The following is a 25,972-nucleotide window of genomic DNA, read 5'->3' on the forward strand; positions in this document are numbered from 1 at the left end:
GCTGATTCTTATTGACCCAGGCCATGTGTCCGATATCCTTGAGAAGGCTTTTACTCCTGTTCTGAATGAGGAGTGTGGTTTAGCCACAAAGAGAGTGGGAAAGCTTCTGGATTTAGACCCAGAAGCTGAAGAAGGCTAACACAATTAAGGTCCCGTAGGCTATGGTTGTAGCCTTTACCAAAAACCCACTGTTGGACTCTTCATGTCGTTTCTCTTCTGCTGACTTGTTTTCTGTCACAATATCAATGAGATCTTGTCTAGATCCACCTCTTGGTGGAAGCTGCCCTTGAGCTGAGACTTGAAGGAAGCTAAAGGTTCTTAGAGGCAGAGGTAAGGATTCATGCTTTCTAGGCATGATGGTGCAGTGGATAGAGCACCAGGCCTAGAGTCTGGAAGATTCATCTCCCTGACTTCAAATCTGGCCTCAGACATTTACTAGCTGGGTGACCCTGGGCAAATCACTTCACCCTATTTGCCTCAGTTTCCTCATCTACAAAATGAACTGTAGAAGGAAATGGCAAACCACTCCAGGATGTCTACCCAGAAAACCCTAAATAAAGAGTCAGACATGACTGAAAATGACTGAACAACAAAAGGCACGGGAGACGCATTGTGCAAAACTACAGGGTGAAATGCTGTCTATGTGGAACAGCAAGAAATCCAGTTTGGCTGGTGTGCAGAGAGTGAATAATGTAGAATAGGTTTGGAAAGAAAGGCTTGAGCCACATTTTAAAGCATTTTATAGGACAAACAGAGGAGTCAATATTTTATCCTAAAGGCAGCTAGGGAGCTACTGGTGCCTCTTGGTCAGGTCTCATTATTTTGGCAACATCAATTTGGTAGCTGTGAAGAGGATGAATGGGAGAGGGGTGATCCTGGAGGCAAGGCAAACCAATCAAGAGACACAGAACTGGAAACAAAAATGATACCCATTGACTGGGGAATAGCTAAATGTGTGGTATGTGAATGAAACTATGCTGTAAGAAGTGATGAATACAGAGAAGCATGGAAAGATTTACATTAACTCATGCAGGGTGAAATAATGTAAATGTTAAGAACAACCACACACCAAAAAATTAAAACAATATAACAAAATTATAAAGATCAAGCAGGACTCAAAGGAAGAAATATGAGAGGATGCCCCAACCCACCCTTCTGTGGAGATAGCAGGTGTTACACATTGTAGATGTTTTTGGACCTTTTCTTTTTTTTCTTTTTAATTTTTTTTTATTTTTAGGCAATTGGGGTTAAGTGACTTGCCCAGGGTCACACAGCTAGTAAGTGGTCAAGTGTTTGGTCTGAGGCCTGATTTGAACTCAGGTCCTCCCGACTTCAGGGCCGGTGCTCTGTCCGTTGCGCCACTTAGCTGCCCCATGGACCTTTTTAATCTATCAATCAGTTGTGCTGATTCTTTTTCCCTTCTCTTAAAAAATACTATTTGTTATATGGAATGGCCTCCTGGGGAAGGGAAAAGGGAGAGATACTTGGGATAATTATGCTGATGTAAGAAGCAGAAGACACCAATAAAAACTCTTATTTTTATTTTTTAAAGAGGATATTGCAATAGTCCATGTCAGAGGTGATAAGGCCTGGAATAGATGGTTTTGGTGTGAGTAGAAATGAGATAGATGGGAGAAAGGTTAAGGAAGGGAACTTGATGAGACTTGGTAACTGAATGGATGTGGGAAGTAAATGAAGATGAAGAGCTGAGGATAACTCCTAGGCTGTGAACTAGAAGAATAGAAACAGGGAAATTAAGAAGAACAAGGGGTTTATAGGTAAAGATAATGAGCTTAGTTTTGGACATTTTGAGTTTTAGGACATCTGGGGGAGATGTCCAAGAGGCAGTAAGAGATGAGGAATTGGAGCTCAGGAGAGATAAGAGGACTGGATATGTAGATTTGGGAGTTATTGGCATAGAGATACTCTAATTGGACATCCACAAATCTGCTAAAATAGCTTCCCCAAGGTATATAGATATCTGATCATTTCACTCATGCTCAAGAATTGTCAGTTGGCTCCCTACTGTCTTTAGGATAAAATAGAAATTCCTCAGCCTGGCACTTAAGACCCTTTGCAATCTGGATCCTACTGACCTTTCCACCCTTACTTTCATACTACTTCCCTTCATGAACTATGCATTCCAGCCAAACCGGACTACCAGCTATTCACTGAACTTGACACTCTAGGTCTTGCCCCTGGGCATTTCCACAGGCCATCTCCCCTACCTGGAATTCATTTCCTCCTCATCTCTACCCTTAGGAGTCCTAGTCTTCCTTCAGCTCAGTGTTACTTCCCCTGCAAGCCTGCCCCATGTGTATCTATAGTTTACTCATTCCTCTACCCTGACCTACCACAAAATGTAAAATCTGTCAGAGCACGGACTACCTAGTTTTTGTCTTTGTGAGCCCAAGCTTCTAGCATATAAGGGAAAAGCTCTTAAATATTTATTAAATTGAATCAAGGAGTATAGGATTGAACAAAGGCCATTGGATTTGGGGATTTGGAGGTGACTTTTGAGAAAGTAGTTTCAGTCAAGGAGTGGTGGGAATAGTAACCAGCCTGCAATGGGTTAAGGAAAGAGTGACTGGTGAAGTAGTAAATAGAGCATTTACTAACTGCTTACTAGGTACCATACCCTGTATTAAAGTAGTAGGGTTACAAATGTAACCAAGCTAGATGGTCTCTGACCCCAATAAGCTTACATTCTATGTGGGAAGGGGAGCTGGATATAGGGGTTTGAAGGAGATGCTTGGTGGCATGGTGTGAAGAAGACAGGAAAGGGGTGTGGAGGTCTGTTTCCAGGCAAGATAAAGTGAAGGCTTACCATCAGAGATCCATGTCCTTGGTCGAGTCCAAGGTTCCACTGGGATAGAGAAAATGATTGGAGCAAATGTGGCACAGTATGGAAACCTCTGGGAATAGAATCATTAGGTACAGATAACTTTTTCAAGAAATCCAGTAAGAAAAGGGAGAAGAAATATAGGAGGGGAGCTGGATGGGATAGAGTTTGGTTTTTTTGTTTTGTTTTAATAACTGGGAAAATCCTAAGACCTTCAATTATAGAGATCTTCAAGGAAAAGTTGGATGACCATTAACTGTGGATGTTGCAGAGAGGGCCTCAGTCACGTATTAGCTGGGCGTGATGGCCCCTGGGGTTCCTTCCAGCTATGGAATTATGTGATTTTTAGCATGTTTGTGGGCAGATGAGAAGAAACCAGTGGGGAGAGAGTGAGAGACTGAAGATGAATGATAGAGAATAGATAATTTCAGAAGCAAGGCCCTGAGGGCAATGGGAAGAGATGAGATCAAGGGATAGAAATAACTTTCTATGTTTGAGAAAGAAGAAATTAGAAAATGGGAGATTTTGAGAAGAAATTCTGAGAAGCAGAAAAAGGGGACTGACAATTAATAAATTTTCTAAGAGGGCTAAAGAAAAACCAAACTCTCTTTTAGACTTTTGAGGACCCAGTTATTTTTTGAGCAGACACTGTATTATTTCTGATTGTTACTCTGTCTTCCTCCTTTTTTTTCCCTCTTCTTATCTTCTAACTATGGCTCATCTCTAGAGGGTCACAAGGAAGAAGATAAAATATCTTCTGTGTAAAATGACACATATATTACAGTGAAAATTCAACAAACTAGAATTCTAAGAGGATGGGGGCAATGTAGTATGGCCATTTTTTTTTTTTGTTAAATAACTAGAAAGGCATTTAAAAAATTTTACACTTACTGTTGAAAATATTTATAAGATAGAGTCTCCCATTTTGTTCTTACTAATTAGAGTGAGATGAATATAAAGTAAATTTTTCTTTAATGTGCTGGGATCTTCAGGGACATGGTTTAATTATACCTAAAGTATATTATCACTGTGATTGCTTATTTAAATATATACCTAATTCTAGTTCCTTCCATTGAATCAGAAATGGATTTGACCTCAAAGATCTTTTAGTTTATATCTTTCTTGAAGAAGTGAGGTGAAGGGAAACCTTTTTTTCTAATTGAGGTTTCTGGTTAGGTGGGTTTTGATTAATTGGGGTTGTAATCAAAGTATTATCAACTCCTATTTATTCACACCCATTGGCAGCCATACCCTACTGTTAGGCTGCACCACCCAGCCATCAAGTTGCTGGGCTGTGGCCCCATTTTTCTTGGCAAGAAAACTTGGGAGAGAAGGTAGAGGTAGAGACCTCTGATGTAGCTCCCTGGATTGCCTTTCACCTAGTTGACCAGATTTCATTTCATTTTGTTACCTTCACTAACTCTTCCTTCCATAGGAAAAGATAATCCAAAGTTGACCCCAGAGCCAACAAGTGACATGTACCTTCTTTATTCTGGTTGCTTCAGCTAGAGCCCAAAGGGACAGAGTGGGAGGACAAAAAGAAACCTGGTGTAGGAGGGCAAGTATAAATACTGATCATGCTATTATTGCCACATGCCCTTTTAGCATATAGCATCTTACCTACATGCTAATGGCAAATTCAGGATGAATAACTGCATAGTCACTGCCATTTGACCTAGAACACTTCTTAGAATAATTTGAATGTATTAGATGCCAAATATATCTCTTCAAAACATACAGAACATTTTTCAAATTAGCATTGTAATAAGGACAGAGATGGAAAAAAAAATAACCTAAACTCCTTTCTAAATAATGGTTTTAAGGGGCATATAGGTGGCGAAGTCGATAGAGCATTGGCCCTGGATTCAGGAGGACCTGAGTTCAAATCTGGCCTCAGACACATAACACTTACTAGCTGTGTGATCCTAGGCAAGTCACTTAACCCCTATTGCCAAACCATAATTAGATAGATAGATAGATGAATAAATAAATAAAAGTCTATTTAAAAAAAATAATAATGGTTTTAGCTCCTTTGCTATCAAACATTTCATCACAACTAGGAGGCGACACAGGAGAATTGGGCTAGGACATTATTGGGGAGGTGATAGTGGAGGCAGCTAGGTAGATAGAGTGGTGGGCTTAGAGTCAGGTAGAACTGAGTTCAAATCTTGTGTTACACACTTACTAATTGTGTGACCCTGGGCAGGTCACTTAACCTCTGTTTGCCTTAATCCCCTGGAGAAGGAAATGGCAAACCACTCCAGTATCTTTGCCAAGAAAACCCCAGATAGAGTCATGAAGAGTCAAACATAACTAAAGAACTGAACAACAGTCCTATTGTACTCACTGCTGCTCAATCACAAGTGGAATATTGTATTTAGTTCTGGCTGCCACATTTTAAGAACATTAAGAACACCTGAAGAATTTCCAGAAGAGGGGAACCAAGATGACGATGGTGATAGCTACCACTTATACAGCACTTTAAAAGGCACTTTTAGCAGTTCCTGAAACACTTTACATGTTATCTCATTTGATCTTCAGAACAACCCTGTGTGGCAGGTGCTATTATCACCCCCATTTTACAAATGAGGAAATAGTGGCCAGGAGGTTAAGTGGCTGTCACACTGACACATAGCTGGGTCCTAACAAGGGTTAGGGGCTGCAGTACAACTCAGTAGAGGAGCTGTAGTTCTTGCTATATGGGATTTAGCTAAAGAAACTGGAGAAAACCCAGCTGGGACATATTAGCTATCTTCAAAAATTTGGATGCTGATAATCAAGAAAAGACAGGCTCTGCTTGGCTCTAGAAAGCAAAGTAGGAAGAATGGGTAGAAGTCACAGCTGCACATTTAGAACCGACATAAGGAAAACTTCCTAACAATCACAGCTATCTCAAAGCGGAGCAGGATATTCTGGAAGACAATGGGTTCCAGCTCTTTGGACGACTTTAAATCAAAGGCTTCATCACAAATTCAGGAATGGATTGGACTAGATAGCCTCTGAGTTACCTTCTAACTCTGACATTCTGTGATCTTGTTAATTGGATAAATTAAGTTTTTACTGCTAATGTGCATTTTTCTCAAGAGTAAAAATGTCATACATAATTTTAAAAGGGGATATTTTCCCTTTTTCGTGAAGAAATAACATGAAGAAATTTCAGAATGATTCATTTGCTTGAGAAGAATTATATGATTCATAAAATTATGCTGACAGAAATAAATGTACCTATCTCCAGATAATGTAAGTCCTCTGCTAATTCAGAAAGGGAAGGAAAAGAAAAATGCTCCAGAAAATAATAACACAGGGTCATTTACAAGTACATCTTTCACATTTGAAATTTAAATATTTGATTGAGCTAAGAATTTAAAAATATTCTTACAATTACAAATAGAGCATTTTGTTATACTAGGAAAAGAACCTTGAATCTTCAATTGTTACCACTGATAATTTGACTTTTAACATTTTTTAAACTGCAAATGAACATAAAGTTAAGTTCTTTGTAAATGTGATTTTAAAAAATATTTTCCCCCAATTACATGTAAAACCATTTTTAATATTCATTGCTCGTAAATGTAATTTTGATAAAAAACAAATATATAAACAAAAACTGGCAAAGTCTGTCAACAATTAATTATCAGATAATTACTAATTATTACTATGTCCCTCAAAAGGTCCTAGCACTATTTTGGGAACTCTGAAGAATACAGAGAAGGACCTATCATTAAGACATCTTAAATTCAACATGTCTAAAAACTGGACTCATTACCTTTACCCTCCAGGGTAATCTGAGGCCTCAGGGTTACATGTGGCCCTCTAGGTCCTCAAGTGCAGCCCTTTGACTGAATCCAAACTTCACAGAACAAATCCCCTTAATAAAAGGATTTGTTCTGTAAAACTTGGACTCGGTTCAAAAGGCCTCACCCAAACACCTACAGGGCCACATGTGGCTTTGAGGCCACAGGTTCCCCACCCCTGCAAACCCTTTCCTCTTCTAAATGTCCTTATTTCTGTTGAGAGAATCATCATTTTCCAGGTTCATAATCTTGATATTATCCTGGACTCTTCACTGAACTGTACCACACATCTTGCCATTTTTACCCTCACAATATTTCTCGAGTCTTAACCCTCTTTCCACTCATACAGCTACCACTTTAGTTTAAGGCCTCTTCACCTCCCACTTACACATTGGAAAAGCCACCTAATCAGTCTCCTTGCCTCAAATTTCTCACCACTCCACTCTATTGTACGGATGGCTGCCAAAGTAGTCTCCTTTAAGCATAGCCTTCCATACTCAACAAACTTCAATGATTTGCTCTAGAATAAAATATAAATTCCTCTGTTTAGCTTTTAAAACCCTTATAACCCAGATTCCGCCTGTTCTTCTAGCCTTATTGGGCCTTGTCTCCCCACTTTTGCACTGACCATCTCCCATGCCTGGACTACTTCCTTTAAAATGCATCTTTTTCAAACAAACTGTTCAAGCCATTTTCCTCTATTTTGTACTTTCGAAGTTAATTTTTTGAACCCAAGTGTTAAGACTTTGATTCAGTTTAATGCTCTAGCCTGTCAAGATTATTTTAGATCCTGGCTCTTTCCTCTACGTGCTCTCCCTCCCTTCTGTCACTTGCAAATTTGATAAGCAAGCCATCTATATCTTTATTCAAATCACTGATAAAAAATGTTAAACAGCACCATGGGACCTCTTGCCAAGTTGACACTGAACCATTAATGACTACTCTTTGAGTCATTGGATCTTTTGTATTATCACCTGGAGTGGCTCAGAAAGCACACATACAACCCAACCAGTCCTTTTAGTACACAAACACACAGTTTGTGTGTGGCCAAAGAATTTGAATTCATTAAGGGCAGCCAGGTGCTGCCATTTTTGTTTTATAATTTTGAGAATAAAGGTCATTTTCCTTGGTGTAAATTAAAAAAAAAACCACAAGAAAGATAAGAATGAATCAGGTCTGCCTTCTCTCTATTGTCAATTATCACTCTCTCATCCACCCCAGTTAGTACTCCTAACTATTCTCTAATCCTCTTATTTTTCCTAACACAGCTTTATTGCCACCCTTTACCTTTTAGTTATTTTTGGTGGCCCTACTCTGTTTCCACTTTAGCATTCCTAACTCTGCTTGGCTTTTCTCTCCTCTAGCTCTATTTTTACTTAAATCCAAAAGTGCCTATCATTTCTACCCTCAGTAACCAGTTAGTGACTAACTCTTTTAGTAAGAATCAGATTCAGGACAGAATTTCTCCAAGTTGCTTTCTCAACCTTTTGATAAGTGAAATATTAAGGTAAATCGAAAGGTTGTTAGTTGCAATGGGCTTGGTGGAAGTAATTACTGATGGGTAAGAATGAAAAGGATGGTTTCACAGAAACTTGGAAAGGCTCCTCTAAACTCACTGCAGAATGAATTGAGTGGCAATATAAGAATAATTTATGCAACAACAACATTGAAAAGACAATTAACTTCAAAAGACTTTAAAACTCTGAATGATTCAATGACTAAATGATTTTAGAGTCCCAATGATGAAGTACTCTACTTATTTCTGACAGAGAGGTGGCAAAGTCAAGATAAAGAATCGGACATATATTTCTGGACATTGCTGACGTGGGAATCTGTTTTTCTTGACTACGCATATTTGTTAAAGTATTTTGTTTTTCTTTTTGCCCCAACGGTGGGGGAGGAGTAAGAGGTACAGAAAGCAAGTGCTTGTTAATTGAAAAATTTTAAATTATTTGATGGTACTTTTGCAAATATGATCAAGAGGCTTTTGAAAGGGAAAGGAAAGCCCTCCAGAGGATAAGGGAAGCTTTAGCTGAACACCTTCTACCCTATTTAGACCTTAATAGGTTAGACTAATGTAACATGTCTAATAAGATGGTACTTAATGAGGATAAACTTAAAGTATTAGTACTTGGATTCAGAAAATCAATTACATAAGGACAGGATGGGAAGTCATGGTAAGACTGCTGCAGTTCATCTAAAAATATATTTGGGTCTTTCAGAGGACTGTAAACTCAATACGAATCAGCAGTGTAACATACTAACAAAAAAACTGAATTCACTCTTAGGCTGCTTTAAGAGAGGCGTAGTACACAGGTAAGTGTGGTGATAGTCCTGTTGTTCTTTGCTAGGGTGAGACCATACTTGGAGTACATGTCATGACTGACTTTACATGTCGCATTTTGGGATGGACGTTCCAACCACAGACTGTTTTCAGTGGAAGGTGACTAAGATGGTCCATTAACCAATATCTTAACTGAATACTCTTCCAGTTTATAGGACTGTTTTAGGTGATATTTTTGATGGTACTGATAATTTAAATCCACCTATTTTTATAGTGAATATTTGTATTTCTGAAAGAAAAGTAAAATCCTGTTCGAAGATTCACTTAAAGGCCTGAAGATATGTAGTGTGGAGAAGACAGATGTAGGAGATACATGAGAGGACTCAGTTCAAATGCCACCTCCTACCCAAAGTCAATCCCTATAATTATTAGCACTCTCTCTGTCATCAGATTATCTTGGATTTACTTATAAATTTACATGTTCTATCCCTCAATAAAATCTAAGTGTCTTGAGGGCAGGGGCCTCTTGCCATTTTTATCTTTGTACCTTTGGTATCTTGTTCATAATTTATTCTTAATAAATGATTGTTAAATGAAAGAGTCATTGTGGAAGAGGCACTAGACTGGTTGGCTGAGGGCAGAATAATGAGTGATGAGTAGAAATTGTAGAAAAGCAGATTAATGATGAATCGTGAAGAAAAATTTCCTGTCCTTCCCAGCAACAGACTGGGAGTAGTCAGGAGGGAGCAGTTTTCCCCCTCCCTGGGAGGCTTCTGCTGCTGCATGGTGATTTGTTCCAGAGGATACTATGGATGTGGCCTAGATAACCTCTCAGGTTCCATCCAATGCCATAACTGATTCTGTGATGTTTACAGGTAGCAAATCATTTCAATTTAGCAAACGCTGTTTAATAAGCTCTGACTATACCAAAAGTTAGGAGAAGGCCTAATGCCAACTTTTTATTCATTTAGGTTTGTTGTTGAGATGAAACAGGGACTCGAAAGTCATAGAATAGTTAACAAAAGAGGTTAACTTTGCCCTAGCAAGCAAGGCTAGGCAACCAGCACATCAAGATAAAAGAAGCACTTAGCTTCTCAAAGAAGTGGGGCCCCACCCCCTTCCCCCAAATGGAAATTGGTCAGCAGGGCAGGATAGGATAACTTGTGGTCTTCAGTGATTTACTCAGTCAGAGAGGCCTTGACTCTACAAGGGGGGACTTTTTATGCCTTTAGGTAACCAGAAAATTGCCCCATCGAGGGAGGCAGAGGCACAATCAAGTCCCAGAGACAAATTTTGTTGCCTTTTCAGGAAAATGAGAACCTATTTCAGGGAAACGGGAACCGGGCTCCTGAGTATCACATATATTATGTGCCAGGCATTGTGTTAGGCACTATTCTCACATAACATATAAGAAGAGAATTAGTCAAAGAAAAGAAAAAGGAAAAAAAAGGAAAGCAAGCATTTGCACAGTGATCAAAAATCACTGTTATCAAAAGAAGAATGTTAATCAGAAGTAGTAGTAAAGTTATCATGTCAACTTGTTCTGAACACAGAGGCCCCAAAGACAACAACAGGAGGATCTGGTTACAATAGAGCACAGTAAACAGCACAGATGGAATTTATTTATCATTTTTTTCCTCATATAATAGAATTCTTAATCTGAATAACAGCAATGAAAAAATTAAAAAGGATACTCTGATTTTCTCTTTAGCTACTGGTAGGATTATGCATTCAAAAGGTCTTGGAAGAGAAGACATTTATTTCCTCTATGAAGTAAAAAATTTAAATGACTATCTGTAGTTTGTTTTCCTGATGCTAATCAATGAGTTTGTTCAGTCAAGAGCCTCTTTACAACACATTCAGTTCAGTCATTTTTGAGCCATGTCTGATTTTTCATGACCCCTTTTGGGGTTTTCTTGGCAAAGATACTGAAGTGGTTTGCTATTTCCTTCTCCAGCTCATTTTACAGATGAGGAAACTGAGGCGAACAGGGTTAAGTGACTTGCCCAGGGTCACACAGTTAGTATCTGAGGCCATATTTGAACTCAGGAAGATGAGCCTTCCTGGCTCCAGGCCTGGAACTCTATCCACTTCACCACCTAGATTCCCATCCTTATAACATGTTGAAGGTAAAAAACAAACCTTTGTGACAAAGGACAGACAAGTTACAACTTATGACATTTTATACAGAAAGAGAGTCAGTCAACAGACAGCAAGCATGCTTTTACAATGATAATTAAAACAATGAACAGGTTACATTTAGATGGCTCTTTAGAGCTGCAATACAAATATCCATTTCACAGAGAGGAAATGGATGCTAGGCAAGGCAATGTAACCTATTTAAAATTACAGAGCTGGGACTTGAACCTAGATCTTTCAATTCCAAGTGCAAGGTATTTTCCAATATGCACTGTTGGGGAGGGGTGGGAGAGTTCTAATGCCAGTTTCCTCACTGCATTTTTCTAGACAATGTTTACAGTTCAGCTCCATTTGTAATGACTCAAAACTTTGTTCTTAACGACCACTGTCCAATAACCTGAAACAGCCATGGAAATAACCAAGTAACAGAACACAAGTATATGTGTCATTTCCTCAAGATAGTTTTTCATTCTTCTTTACATTCTTCTGCCCTTTCTTCATTGCTTTTCATGACTTCTCCCTTAAATAAACGTGAGGGGAAGGATTTATTTGAAAGAGTAGCATAGATAAGACGCAGTTTTGGCCTTCCAAGAGCTCATAATCTTAACAGGGAGAAAACAACCCCACAGATATGTAAAGACCTGCAACAGAATTCCTGCATAAGAGAGAAAGTGACAAGGCAGCACCGCTTCTTCAAAAGTATAATGAGCCGAGAGTCAAAAGGCCTGGATTCTTCCCCAGTTCTCTCATTTACTGTAACTCCTCTCCTCATTTGAAATATGAGGATATGAGACCTGCCCTGCCTACCTAAAAGGACAGTGAGGATCAAACAATTTAATACATTGGAATGAACTTTGACTAGAAAGCACCATGCCCACTATTACATGGTGGAATTAAAAAGAGTAGCTTTTAATAAAAAATGGCTCCCTGGAGATGGGATTTCAGGAAAGCTTTGAAGAAAAGGGACGAAGGAATTTGTTAGTTCAGAGGCTATTTCATTCGTGAGATGGTCTAGATCAGGGCTCCAGATTTTGGCTCTGGTGTGCATGAGGTTCTTTCATGCCCAACCTTGTGTCTCTTTCAAGATCTCTAATTTATTGACTGGAATGTGTCAGGGCACTACACTGATTTTGGAGGTCACACAGCAACCCCACAGCTTTTATGGTTGATGGTGATTTGTAGATATTGCTCCAGGCACAGAAGTGTGAGAATCTCTGGCTTAAAGTGGGTTCAACTCACCTTTCAGGCACTTACTAGATAAAGACCCTAGAAGCAAATCAAATCCCTTATTGGACTCTCAGTTTCCTCATTTGTAAAATAAGAAGGTTAAAAGAAATGACTTCTTAGGTCCCTACTAGCTTTAACATAGGTCAAAATGAGGAATGGGAATAGTGGTTTGGGGGAGAGGAGAAGATGAAAAGTCTCTGCCATTACTGTCTTATGGATTGTTATTCTGCCATTTAAGAGGCCATGGAAATGATTATAGGAGCACAGATTTAGAGCTGAAAGATATCTCAGAAGTCAGAGGAGCATAGATTTAGAGTGAGAAGGGATGTCAAGGTCATTTGATTCAATCCTTTCATTATAAAGATGAGGAAACTGAATACCAAGCAGGTTAAGTGAATTGTCCAGAATTCTACAGGTCATAAGAGTCAGAGGCTGGATTGGAGTCGAGGTTCTCTGACAACAAAACTAAAGTTCTTTTGACTTTTGACTACACCAGTGTTATTGACCTAATTAGTTTTAATTGCCACCGAGGGCGGTGATAAGAAATGCTGACGTTCTCTATTGGAATGCTTTGCTGAGGAGAGAAATAAGGGAAATAAGTGGGAAGTCAGAAAGGAAGAACAGGAGACAGTAAGAAGAAAGAGATGCATGTGGCAAAGCAGTAGATTTCCCCCTCCTAAGGGATCGTCAATGGACAGCATATGGCCACTTCAGGGATTTCTCTGATATTCATTCAACAAATATTTATTGCATCTTACTATGCACAAAGGATTAAAAAAAAAGTATTGATGTCTAATTGTGAAATATTAATGTAATTAAAGCGTCTTGCCTTTTCAATGGGTGGAGGAGGGAGTGGAGGAAGGGAGATAATTTGGAACAAAAAAAAAAAGGCATTTAATCCCTTTAAACTACTAGCTAAATTCTCCAGCTATGACCACATCATCAAGTCTTAGATAAGACCATATTATCTATATAAAAAGCTGCTAGGACCATATTATCTAGTGTAACAAGTTAGAGAATCATAGAATTTCATGTAGGTAGCCAGTACATATAGGTAGGTAGCATTTTTTTTTGGCAATTATTCATGCACAGCATTTTCTATATTGTCTCTTTCAGAATAACTCAAAGAAATGGATTTTTAAAGTCTTTGCCTTTTTGAAAGTTTCTTTCTCTTTATTTTTATTTTTTGCTTTTTGGTGAGGCAATCAGGGTTAAGTGACTTCCCCAGGGTCACACAGCTAGTAAGTGTCAAGAGTCTGAGGTCGCATTTGAACTCAGGTCCTCCTGACTCCCAGGCCAGAGCTCTATCCACTTTGCCACCTAGCTACCCCTCTTTATTTTTAAAAGATGAAAACTTCTCTCCTCATGCAGTCAACTTGATATAAATCAGTTTGGCAGGAACATGCTTACAAACCTCATTCATGAAGATTATTTTTAAAATTACATTTTTTTTAATCCACAAAAAAATCTGTCTTTTCTTCCTCCCATTTCCTTACCTCTCCTCTTTAGCCTCCACCCCAAATGAGAAAGAAAAACAAAACCCCTGTTATAAAAATGTAGAGTCAAGCAAAACAAATTTCCGAATTGGCCATGTCCAAAAATATATGTCTCAATCTACACTCTTGAGTCCATCATCTTTCTGTCAGGAGGTAGGTAGCATAATTTAGGTAAATTTGAAACCAAAGAGGCTTTAGAGGGCCATAAGACGCAAAGAAATTTCCAAAGGATAAGCTGACCTTCAATTAGGTTTCTCTGCTACAGAGAAATCAAACTGGTCTTATTTTGTTTGCTCAGTGGTTCATAAAACAGATAAAGTTATAGTGGTTTTTTTTTTATGAGACTAATAATTCTTTTCTAAACTGTAGTGGTTACTTCCTTATGTGAGTTGTTTACATTCGACCAGTAAGGGAGGTTGGTTTTACCTGCTAAAAAAAATAATTTTTTAGAAGGCAAGAAATAACAAAAAAAATTTTTTTTTTCAATGGGAAGTTTTAAGTCACTCTTAAGTGACCTGGATTAGCACTAATGTTATTTTCTTAGTGATGATCAACATTAGGTTTCTAGGAGGATGTGGATCATATTATCTCTAGCCTGACTGAGAATATTCTCTTTTTTAGCCAACTTCCAGCTGTCTAAAGAAATATTGTTGTGTGGCTGGTAAACAGATGACAAGATCAGTCTGGACCAGGACAGAGCTTGACACTCATAAGAATCATTTTAAGGAACTCACATGGACTCCAGTGGTGGTTGTCAATAGTTCTTTCGACATAGCTTTGTGCAAAGACTGTGGTTAAGACTATTTCTAATTTGGCAAGAGGTTATCTATCCTTTGTTTCCCTTTTCTGGGCAGCTTGGTGTATCAGAAAATGGCTGAACTCCAGTGATTTAACAGAGTTAAAAGATTTTCTGTTGTTCTTTTGAAAAGTGTTACTACATTACTGCTCTGATGGATCTCCGAAAATTCAAATTCCTTTTCAATAAAATCACCTTCCCTCACATTCAGAACATTTTTGAGCATGGCGCCTATTAGATAAGAAAGATTACCTGAAGCCTTTGATATATCACTTGGGCCTGGAAACTGCACCGATGACCCCCAAGACCACCTGTCTGAAACACCATTTAAAGAGATGGATACAAGTAAGATAAATGGTATGAAAGGCACAGGGGAAAAGAAAAGGGAGAGGGAATTTTAAACAAAGACGTTACCTTAACAATGTCTTTTAAGGAATGTATGGATGGGGGCCGGTAGATATTAGAAATTGTGTTTTCTACTTTTATACCAACTTCTCCTGGCTCTGGACAAGCAGTGAGTATGTAACAGAAACTGGGAGGCTTCTGATCAGCTTTCATCTGTATAAAATGAGAGGAAAGAACTAAAAAAAAAAGGATCCAATATGATTTTCAAATTAAATTACCATGGAATCAACACTTTCTTGATAACTGTCCTGCAGAAATAGTTCTTCATTTCCTCTTGGACATTCACCATGCTGGTTTGACTGGTATGACAACACCAGGTTTAGCTCTTGGCTCGAAGAGGACTGGGGCGACACTTACGTACACTATGGAAAGCTCTGAGGATTGAGAACCATGGTCAGTCAGGCTGTGCTATAAGGAAAGGTAATGAGTAGAGATAAAAAAAACAAACAAACAAAAAACAGCCACCTGTTAACAGCTCCAGGAAATGATTTGGTAGGAAACGGAGCATAAACTATTGGTTAAACTGAAGATTTTGCTTATTAGTGGATTTCGTTTATCAGTGTTTTTGTCCCTCCCTCCTTCCCTCCCTTCTCTCTTATGGATAATTGAGAGTTGGTTCTATAAGTAAATGTAAAGCAGAGAATAATAATAGTTTATTATGTAGGGCTTTAAGGTATATGAAGCATTTCCCTGATAACAATAATGTCATGTAGGTAGTACAAGTATTATTAGCCCTACTTTACTGATTAGTAAACTGAGGAACTGAGAGGCCAAGTACCTTGTCTCATGGTCACACAGGTAATAAAGATGTACTTTGGGAATGCCTTGTTTTAATAGAAATAGAGAGAAAACATTTTGATAAGCAATGGAGAAAGATAAGCCCTACCTTTTTTGAGAGTTTGCAGAGGAGATCGATGGGAAGTATTTAGGAGGTCAGGGCAAAAACTAAGATTTTAAATTGTAACAAAAGGGTCTCTGGTGGATTTTGGTATCTTTTGCTTTTTGGTTGTAGTGATGATTTATTTTAAAATATACCTCAAATGAGTTTAGAATGTATTTATAGTTTGGTGGGGAAAGGAGATATGATGAAAAAAAAAACCCCTAAATGTTTGGATGTTACTGATTTAGAGATCAGAAACCCATTTCTACTTACATGGCCTAACACAGGAATGGGGAGATCTATGAAGTAGTATTAAACATGTTGGCCCTTGATCTTTTATCATGGAAGGAGAACCGACTATTTATTCAGGAGAACCCAAGGTTTATTTGGACTTACCTCTGCACAGTCTTGACTTTGGCCAGGAATTTTCAAAGGCATCAATGGAGGCCACAAGCTATCAATCAGACTAAAAAGTCCCACTGCCCTTAAAATAATAAAAACAGAAAACAGCAGATTGAAAAAAAAATAGTGCATGAAGGCAAAAATTCTCTTCCTCCTCAAAAAGTATTTACTAGGATCCTGAGTATGGTGCTAGATAGAACAGTAGACACTATACCAAAGAAAGTCACATTTTCTCTTGGGCCACCTCTTCCATAGCTTCTTCACCTCCTCCTCAGACAACCACTTGAAGGTATATCATAGAGGGAATTATTTTTTTCAGTTATGAGTTGGACTAGAAGGTCAATTTGGCCCCTTCAAATTTAGAAATTCTAGAACTGCTAATACTACCAGTAAAGATGTATGTGTGTGTGAAAGCGTCTGTGTGTGTGTGTGTGTATTGACTTGAACATAGTACCTACACACTTCCCTGTTTTCATGATCCTTTTTGACCTCCTTTACTACACACACACACACACACACACACACACACACACACACACACACTCTAGATTTATTGCTATCATTATCTTTAACTAGATAGCTGCAATGAATATGCATATCCTTTTAGTTCTAGATTCTTTGCAACACATAAATCTTATTTTTATCTGAATTCTTCAAATTCTTCAAATTTCTTGTAGTACATTACATTCATGTAACATAATTTCCAGCTATTTCCTCAATCAATTTTTAAGAAATATAACAAATAGTGGCAGCTAGGTAGCGCAGTGGATAGGGTTCTGGCCTTGGAGTCAGGAGGACCTGAGTTCAAATCCAGCCTCAGACACTTGATACCTACTAGCTGTGTGACCCTGAGCAAGTCACTTAACCCTGATTGCCTCACCAAAAATTATTTATATAACAAATAGTACTATTAGGAATGATTCTGAAATGAAAGGTTTTGTCTGTCCCCCTCTTCCCCCTACTAATATCCCTGGGGCAAAGTTCTAGTACTGGGACTATTGTGTCCAAGGCTACACATATTTTTGTTACTTTTTTCCATAATTAGGTATTTCATCCCCAAAAGGTTAAAGCAATTCACTTCTATGTGCTTAATCAACATTTTTAATCCCTGTTCTGAGCTGGAAAAGTGCTAAAATTTTCTCATTATATATAACACTGGTTCTTGGGTGCAAAAGAAGACAAATGCTTTCTCTTGTTTTTAAGGGAAAATTATTCTACCCTTATTCTTTTTAATGTTCTTGAAATAAAAAGGTGTCGTATTGTACCAAGGGCCTTTTCTTTATTTACTAATAAAATAATATGGCTTATTATCATCGTTTTTATTTTTGTTGCTGCTGTCATATTTATGATTTTCCTCTTTCTTTCTGGTTAGATGAGTTAATGGTTTATAAATTTTATAGGGCTTAAAAATCCATACCCCTCATGTTTTGCTTATTAAGTATTTATTAATTGTTTTTGCTTTCAGCACTATTAATTTGTCCTTTGATTTTAGGAATTTTTTCTTTGAACTTATTTTTGATATATTAATTTGTTAGTTTGAAGTTTTTTTAAGCTGCACATTTAGCTTAATCTTTTTTTCTTCTCTCTTCTTAATAAAAGCAATCAGGGAAATAATATTCTCTTTAAGAACTACTTTAGCTGAATCCCATACATTTTTGCAATGTACTACTGTCATTATCTTTAATATAATTTTATTGTATCTTTTTTATTAACTCAATTATTCTGAAGGAATCTTTTTTAGTCTGCCTTTTGGTCTTCATTGTTTTAAAAATCACATTTCCTTTATAGACTGAAATATCTAGTTTTCTATGTTTGTTTATAAGTTCTCTATGCCTTAAAATGCAGATAATTTTATTGTACTATTCACATTTGAATGAAAAGTCAATTTAATTCTCTTCCTATAGTTATCAAATCTGTATTTCTAGGATTGTTTTCTTTACATTTTTCAGTAACTTCTTTTTTATTTACATTTTTGTTTGACTTACTGTATTCTATATACGGGCAATTAGGTTGCTCAGTAGATAGAGCCCTGGGACTAAAGTCAGCAAGACCTGAGTTCAAATGCAGCCTCTGAAACTTACAAGCTATGTGATCCTGGGTAAGTAACTTAACCTTTCTGTACTTTAATTCACTGGAGAAGGAAATGGCAAACCACTTCAGTGTCTTTGCCAAGAAAACTTCATAAGGGGGTCACAAAGAGCCTTGACATCTGCTTAGTGTTTTTCTATTTAGATCCTTTGGTAATTTAGTTAATTTTTCCTTTGAAAATGTTATTCTGTCATTAGTTGCATATTTAGAATGATATATATTTTTTGCTGTTAATGGTTCCTTAATCATGATATTTTCCATGTTTATTTCTCAATGATGTAAAATTTCACTTAAGCTTTATTCAAAATTATGACTGCAACTCTAAATTTTCAAGAGGTGGCTGATGCATGTTAAAATTTTTTCCCCCAGCCTCTCATTTTAAAAACTATAAGTGTCTTTTTGTCTTGGGTATATTTTCTATAGCCAATATAATATTGAATGTTGTATTCTTTAAAATCCTTTCTGCAATATGTGGTGAATTTCAATCATATGACAGTCAGTAACAATTATTAAATTTGTGGGGGGTTTTCTATGTCATGTGTGAGTATAATCTTCGTCATAACGATACAATGCTTTTCTTGAGTTTCTATAGATAACATTGAAAAAGCTCTGGAATGTGTCTGGGAAATTTGAATATGACATTTCTTTCTGACGGCATGTAGTAGCTTATATTGATCTTTAGTTTGTTCCTAAATCTCACTATTTCTGGGAAAGTTCTTGAGTGATTTTCTGGAAACAAAACAAAACAAACCAAAAAACCAGTGCTTAGACTTTTGCTTCATTGGAATTTTTTGGTAATCTGATAACTCTCAGATTACATCTTATCTTCTTGTTCTGTAATCTTGGCTTGTCAGGTTAAATTTTTTCAATAGTTGAGTTATATTTGTTTTGCTTCATGTTCTTGTGATTTGCTTCTAGCTTGAGAGTTTGTTTCCCATTGATTCCATTCATTTAATCAAATCTTCCACCAATTTTTCTATTATTAATTTTTGTTAGAGACTAATTTTTTTTTATCTGTGAAAAAACTGGACTAACACTAGATCTACTTTTATTTTCTTTAAGGAGTTATCAGTTTGACATGTCTTATACATTGAACAATAAGAGCACGGCACAGTAGATAGAGGGCCAACCCCATAGTCAGGAAGGCAAAGACAAAGAGTGGTTTGCCATTTCCTTCTCTAGACCTGAGTTCAAATCTGGCCTCAGATACTTACTAGCTAAACGACCCTGGGCAACTCTCTTAACCCTATTTGCCTCAGTTTCCTCATCTGTAAAATGATCTGGAGAAAGAAATGGCAAACCACTCTAGTATCTTTGCAAAGAAAATCCCAAATGGGGTCATAAAGAGTTGGAAATGACTGCAACAACTGAACCTCAAAAAATAGAAATAAAAACTTCGGCCTTAACTAAAGTGGCTATGACATTTTTGCTAGCCCATAAATTACCACTGAAATATTTACAAATGCTTGTAAAAATAAATGAGAAAAAGTAAATATCACTGAGTAAGCTGGGGGACATGAGTCTTTCTTGAGGTGTCACTGTTTTACTTTTCTGAGTAAGTTCTGCTGAAGTTTCTTTGACACATTCTTAGATCTCAAAGATTTTCAGTAGCAAAATAATAAAAAACCAGATATTACTATAGTCAGGTACAACTTTTTGAGTTGTATTTATACTACAATTCTTAAAGTCATACTGAACAGACAAATACTGTGTGTTAGAATGGAATCATTGACTGTTTTAACACTTTGTTATCTGAGATATGGCCAATAAGGAAGAAGAAAGAATCAAAGGTAAATCCCAATATTTTGAACATGTGATAACTAAACAAATGGTGCCATAATTAGAAATATGAAAGTCATAAAGAGGAATACATTTTTGGAGAAAAATAAATTTAGTTTTGGACATGAATGAATGAGTGACTGGTGAGACATACCTCTACAGATAGGAGACAGTTGGAAAAAAAATCTATTTAGAGTTTAGGAGTAAGGATAAGTTTAGAGGCATAGATCGGGGAGTCATTCATGATAATTCAAGCAATGATCAAACATCACATGATCAAGGTGTTGAGAACTAACATGAAAAGGCCAGGAAAGAGCCAGTGAAGAAAACAAGGGAATGATGAAAGAGGTAGGAGGAAAATACATTGTCACAGAAACCAAGGGAGGACCGAACATGACATCCCACTGCATTATTTATAGGAACGTTTATACTTGAACGATATGAAGTTCACTCATGTCAGTGAATCATTTATACTGTTGTTAAGATCTGAGCATAGATATTTAGTTACAGCAAGGTCTAAGACTCTTTTTAGGAAGAAACAATGGATTTGGTAAATGAAGATTTACTGATTCCTTTTTTTTACATCACTTTTACTTCCCCATGCCTATCTCTCCACCAATAAAACTCTCTCGTGGCAAAGAAGCACAGCAAAGAAACACAAACCAACACACTGACAATATATGCATCTTTCTACACTCAAAATGTCTCTGTGATGAGACATCTTACCATCAATCTTTGAAGTCATAAATTTTATTGATGTCTTTCAAATTTGTTTTCCTTTATGTTACCACTGTGTAAACTATTCTCCTAGTTGTGCTATCTTCATGCTGTAGTCTTTCACACAGTTCTTTGAATCTTCATTTTCATTATTTTTTTTATAGCACAATAGTATTTTGTTATATTCACATACTATGATTTGTTTGGCCATTTCCCAATCAATGGGTACTACCCCTTTCTTTCCAATTCTTTGCTACCATTAAAGTGTGCTAAATATATTAAGTGCTGGTAATATATTAAGAATATATAAATAAATTCTATGTATGTTCATTGACTTTATAAAGCATATCTAATATATGCACATTGATTTAAGTTGAAGGACCCAACATCAGGAAAGGAAAAAGGAGTTACAAACTAAATGTGAAGTGCTTAGAGGCAAATTTCACTTGACAATCTAGATTCTATAATCAGATACAATGAAATGCCTCAACAAACTTAATGCTCATTTATTTACAAAATAGAAATTGCATTTTGGCAGGGTTAAGTATACTCTTTTTCTCAAGTCTAAATCCACATGATATCCTAAAATTTGGTTTCAGAAGAACTTGGACCACTTTGACCTCATTCCATATTTTATTTTATTTTTTGTTTGTTTTGGTGAGGCAATTGGGGTTAAATGACCTCCCTAGAGCTAGTGAGTGTTATGTGTCTGAGACCGGATTTGAACTTAGGTCCTCCTGACTCCAGGGCTGTTGCTCTATATACTGCACCACCTAGCTGCCCCTCATTTCATATTTTAAAAAGACCATGATATAGTGACATAGTAAACTGGGAATTCTGTAGTATAACTGCTACTATTTTGTGACTTTGAAAGGAAAGTACTTTCCTATTAAAAAATTCTCTTACATATTAAAAAAAACCTCCTTAAAAATGGAATTAGGAATCATAGGCATTCACAATCATTCAGGACTCAGAATCCTCTCAAAATTCATAAAATATTCCAAACTTAAAAACTACTTGAAAATTTGTCCTCAATGTGACTGTGCAAAAATGCTTGGTTTTGTTTTATGGTCATTTCGCACATCATGATACAGTCACTTGTTGGGAGGGCTGGGCTATTCAAGGAGGACTAGCACCTCTGCTGTGAGGGCTTGCCCAGCCTTTTTCAGGGCTGCTCATCTTCCCATGGTGCTGACCTGATTCATCCAACCCTCACATGCGGCTCCAAGAAGCTGTAGCATGTGCAATGGCCACATCCTGATAAAACCATTTTGGCAGATGGCCTAAATCAGGTTGAGAGTAACCAAACAAAGCCCTCCAACCCATTGGTGAGTTAAGGGGATGTCTACTTCAAGCATGTGAAGACTTTTCCCAGAAGAATGAGTGGATGAGAACAATTTGTTCCAGTGGCCATGAAGGCAGCTTGGTCAGACATCAAAGATGCCAAGGTATATCCCCGCATCCCAGGCCAGCGCCAGTCATCCCGACTTTTCTTTGCCCCTGGATTTCAGTGACTCTGGATGATAGAGTGCAGGGGATGGTTTTGTGCAACTCTGCCTCACTTAATTCCAATTCATCCACAAGTCAAGACATCACCCTGTTATGTCACTGGTCCTCTTTGAAAACAAAGAACAAACAAAACAATCTCTTGATCACTTGACAAGCATTTTTAAAATAAGGACCTGAGAACAACTACGCTTCTTCCTCGAACAACAGTACAAACAAATACAGATTTCTATTAAATCAAATTTTAAAAGGTTTATTTAACATCAAAATTAAAATACTGGCAACTAGGTAAATGATAAATATACACATGGAGTAGTACTTTAAATGATCTATATACCATTTTGGTAAGAAGCTGCTTAGTATAGTGGATAAAGAGTCTTCTTTGGAATCAAGGAAGACTTGGGTTCAAGTATTTTCTCTGAAACGTACCAGCGTTGTGACCAGGGCAAGTCACTGGACCTCTCTCAATGTTCTAAGCAAATCTTTTTTATTATTACAAGAAATATAATGAGTAAACTGATAATTTCTGTTACAATTAAAAAAATTTTGGAGCAAAAGAAGCAGAGGAGAAAACATCAGAAGACATTCCCAAACAACATCATAAACACAGCAAAAACTCTTGAAAGATTTGGTTATGTGGATAATAAATTATATGTTGGCAGTCATCTGTCTTCCACACATGTGGAGCTCACCCTGCTTCTCTCTCTATGGTACAGATTTTTAATGTGGGGGTAGGGAGGGCCTATTAACTTTAATATATATATCTATATATAGATATATATAGATATCTATATATATATATATGTGTATGTGTGTGTGTGTATGTGTGTGTACACACACACATATATGTATACATATATACATATTATATTGACACACATATATTATATATACTGCATTTCAATATAATTGGTTTCCTTTGTTTTATTTTGTGAATTTAAAAACATTCCAAGGAGTCCATGGGTTTTACCAGACTGTTAAGGTGCTTGTGACACACAAAAAAGGCAAAGCATCTTGGCCTGGGACATGTGGGGGAGGAAATGCATTTGGACAAGAACAGGATGAAATGGTAAAGAAATTTCCAGCACAGTTAGACTAGAGAGCAGGTAGAAAAGCAAGGACAAAAAAGGAGAAAAATAAAAGCTGTCACATGCTTAGGAAAATCTACCCCTAAATAACTACTTTTTCAAGTAATGTCCTTTGAGAATTAAAGTTTCCACCCAAAACCATCCTAGAATGAATGAGAATGATTGGCTAGCTTTTATAATCATATGATTTCAGTTATATGGGAGGAAGGAATAAACAAAAAAATAAGCTGGTCACTTCCCTTTTTTTCCTGATGCTCAAGGAAAATGAAGATGGGTGAGCTACTCATCACAGATTGACAAATACTGAGTGGGCTCTTCCAAAACTTAAGATTTCTCCACAACCAACCATTAGGAAATGGAATTTTTTCTTGTACTAAAAGTTCAGAAAAGTCTAATTAAGAAGAGAAACAGCAACTTTATTATTCAATAAAGCCATGATCAAGATCAAGAGTATGAAGAATCCAATTATGACAATTTTTTTCTTAAAGAAAAAAAAAGAATCCCCAACCGACGGCAGTCTAGTTTAAAAACCTAATCCACACATGACTTTGATGGCTTTCTTAAAGAAGCTTATAATCTTTATGCTAGAGCAAGGAGAGGAAAGGTGGGGTAGTAGAGGTTAGACAGCCTGGCTCAAAATCAGGAAAACCTGAATTCAAGTTTTGCCACTGATAATTACCTGTTGTATGATTCTGGGTAAGTAACTCCTCAGTGCTCCAGAAAATACTAAGGCTAGAAGTTGCCTTACTGACAATCTGCATTGGAAGAAGGAATTTCCTTATGAGGAGTTCCTTGTGAAATTATAGGTCTGGACCCCAAAAGAAGAGATCACTATTAATAATTTATAGAACATGGATTTAAAGGACCTGAGAGGTCATCCAGTCTAACTCTCTCATTTTACAGATGGGGAAACAGAGGCCCAAAGTGATCTGCCCAAGGTCACATGGGTAGAAAATGACACAAGACCAGAATTTAAGCCTAGATCCTGACTCCAAACCCAGTATTCTTTTCACTGAGTATGAATTAATTCTCTTATTTCAATTCTGAGTTTGATTTACCAAAATAATGTAATGTAAAAAATGCAAAATAACTACAATGATAAGTAACTCAAATCACACATTATATGGCTTTTAATAACAAACACAATGTAAGTACAACATAACAAATTAATAGTGAATTGTAAATGGGTATTCTACAATAGGAAAAGCCTTAAAAAAGATTTTGCCTGGAACCAATTAGCTTTATTTGGGAGGCATCATTGGCTACTTGCAACTTATAATAGTAACTATAGATTAAATATTTATATTTAAAAGCAGATTCCCTACAACATTAAACTGGGTATTCTCACAAGAATTGATTTTTTTTCTCATTTAAAAAAATAGACACAGCTTAAGTAGTTACTGTTGTTTTGTGAACAAGATTTCAGTCTTAGGCAGCCCACATAACCATTTAAATGAATCCAACCTTTCATCAGGTCAAACTTTTCTGCTGCAGCTAACTTTTGGCAGAAGGAAAGTTTATTGTTCTTCCCACTACAGTACACTCTCGACTCTTCATGAAAAGAGCCCCACTCCACTTCTGCATGAGGTTTCATTTTGTTACACAGGAAATGCATTCTTTTAAAAAAGTCATCCCTTTAAAAGAAGCGTCAAATAACAATAAGCAAGATAACTGACAGTAAACACTGTCTTAAATTTAACATTCTCTTTTCCAAAGAGGCTTTACCATCTGGGAAAAAACTATTTAATTAATTTTTTTTTTTACAAAGGACTTGAACCTCCACTTAGAAAGTACTCACAGAAATGAGTTATGATGTCAATGCAATGATTACAAATCTGACAAAACCACTCAGTCAGAATGAGTTTCTGGGTAGATATTTTATTTTAAAAATTCTGTGAAATAAATCTATAGAAAAACTTGGGTTTTCAAATTTGGATAATAAAAGTTTTTAACTAAAAAATCCTAAACTGATTATTTTTCACATTTGGTGGGTAGCCGTGGGAAGACAAGGCAGATGGGGAGGAGGCCGGATGAAATCTTTACTTTCTCTGTTGAGAGTTCTAAAGTTGACAGTTTTTGCAGCCTGGTCTCTAAGTCGGGCAGATTCCTTTAAAGTGCTCAGAAAAGTAGGTCAAATTAGCTAGTGATCATTTAAGGGGAAAGCCACATTTCACGCCACATTCAGTCAAGATTTCATCTGATCCTTTCAACTGTGATCTAGAAATCAATAGCTTTGGAGAATGTGAAGAGGGGGAAGGGAAGCAATGTGGTCACACATGGAGAAAGAATGACAGCATATGGTCTATGCCAGGGACATCTGGAACAGGCCTGATATGTCTTCTCTGTTGCTCCACTTGGGGTGGCTTTTGGCAGGATGACTTTAGAGCACAGGCTGAAAAACACATTGCTACTTTATGAAATCTAGGATGCATGCCCACAGGCTGTCTGACTGAAGAAGCTCAAATTCATCACTCAGATCGTATAGAAACTCACTTTTAGATTTTTAACTTATTGTAATAATACATAGAG

At 37.0% G+C, this 25,972-nt stretch overlaps 1 protein-coding gene across 8 annotated transcripts in view; it reads right to left on the minus strand.

Moving 5' to 3' along the window:
* The window catches only part of SPIDR (scaffold protein involved in DNA repair), a 551,334-nt gene that overhangs the window by 48,737 nt on the left and 476,625 nt on the right, over positions 1 to 25,972 (minus strand). For all 8 annotated transcript variants that reach the window (XM_020992493.2, XM_078153426.1, XM_020992496.2 and 5 more), the window contains 3 exons: positions 16,260 to 16,347; positions 14,993 to 15,136; positions 14,831 to 14,893 (listed from right to left, as the gene is read on the minus strand). In XM_020992493.2, the coding sequence (XP_020848152.1) occupies positions 14,831 to 14,893; positions 14,993 to 15,136; positions 16,260 to 16,347 (295 nt within the window). The remainder of the gene's footprint in view (positions 1 to 14,830; positions 14,894 to 14,992; positions 15,137 to 16,259; positions 16,348 to 25,972) is intronic.

This window comes from Phascolarctos cinereus, unplaced genomic scaffold, assembly GCF_003287225.1.
Source record: "Phascolarctos cinereus isolate Bilbo 61053 unplaced genomic scaffold, phaCin_HiC Scaffold_4;HRSCAF=312, whole genome shotgun sequence".
Lineage (NCBI taxonomy): Eukaryota > Metazoa > Chordata > Mammalia > Diprotodontia > Phascolarctidae > Phascolarctos > Phascolarctos cinereus.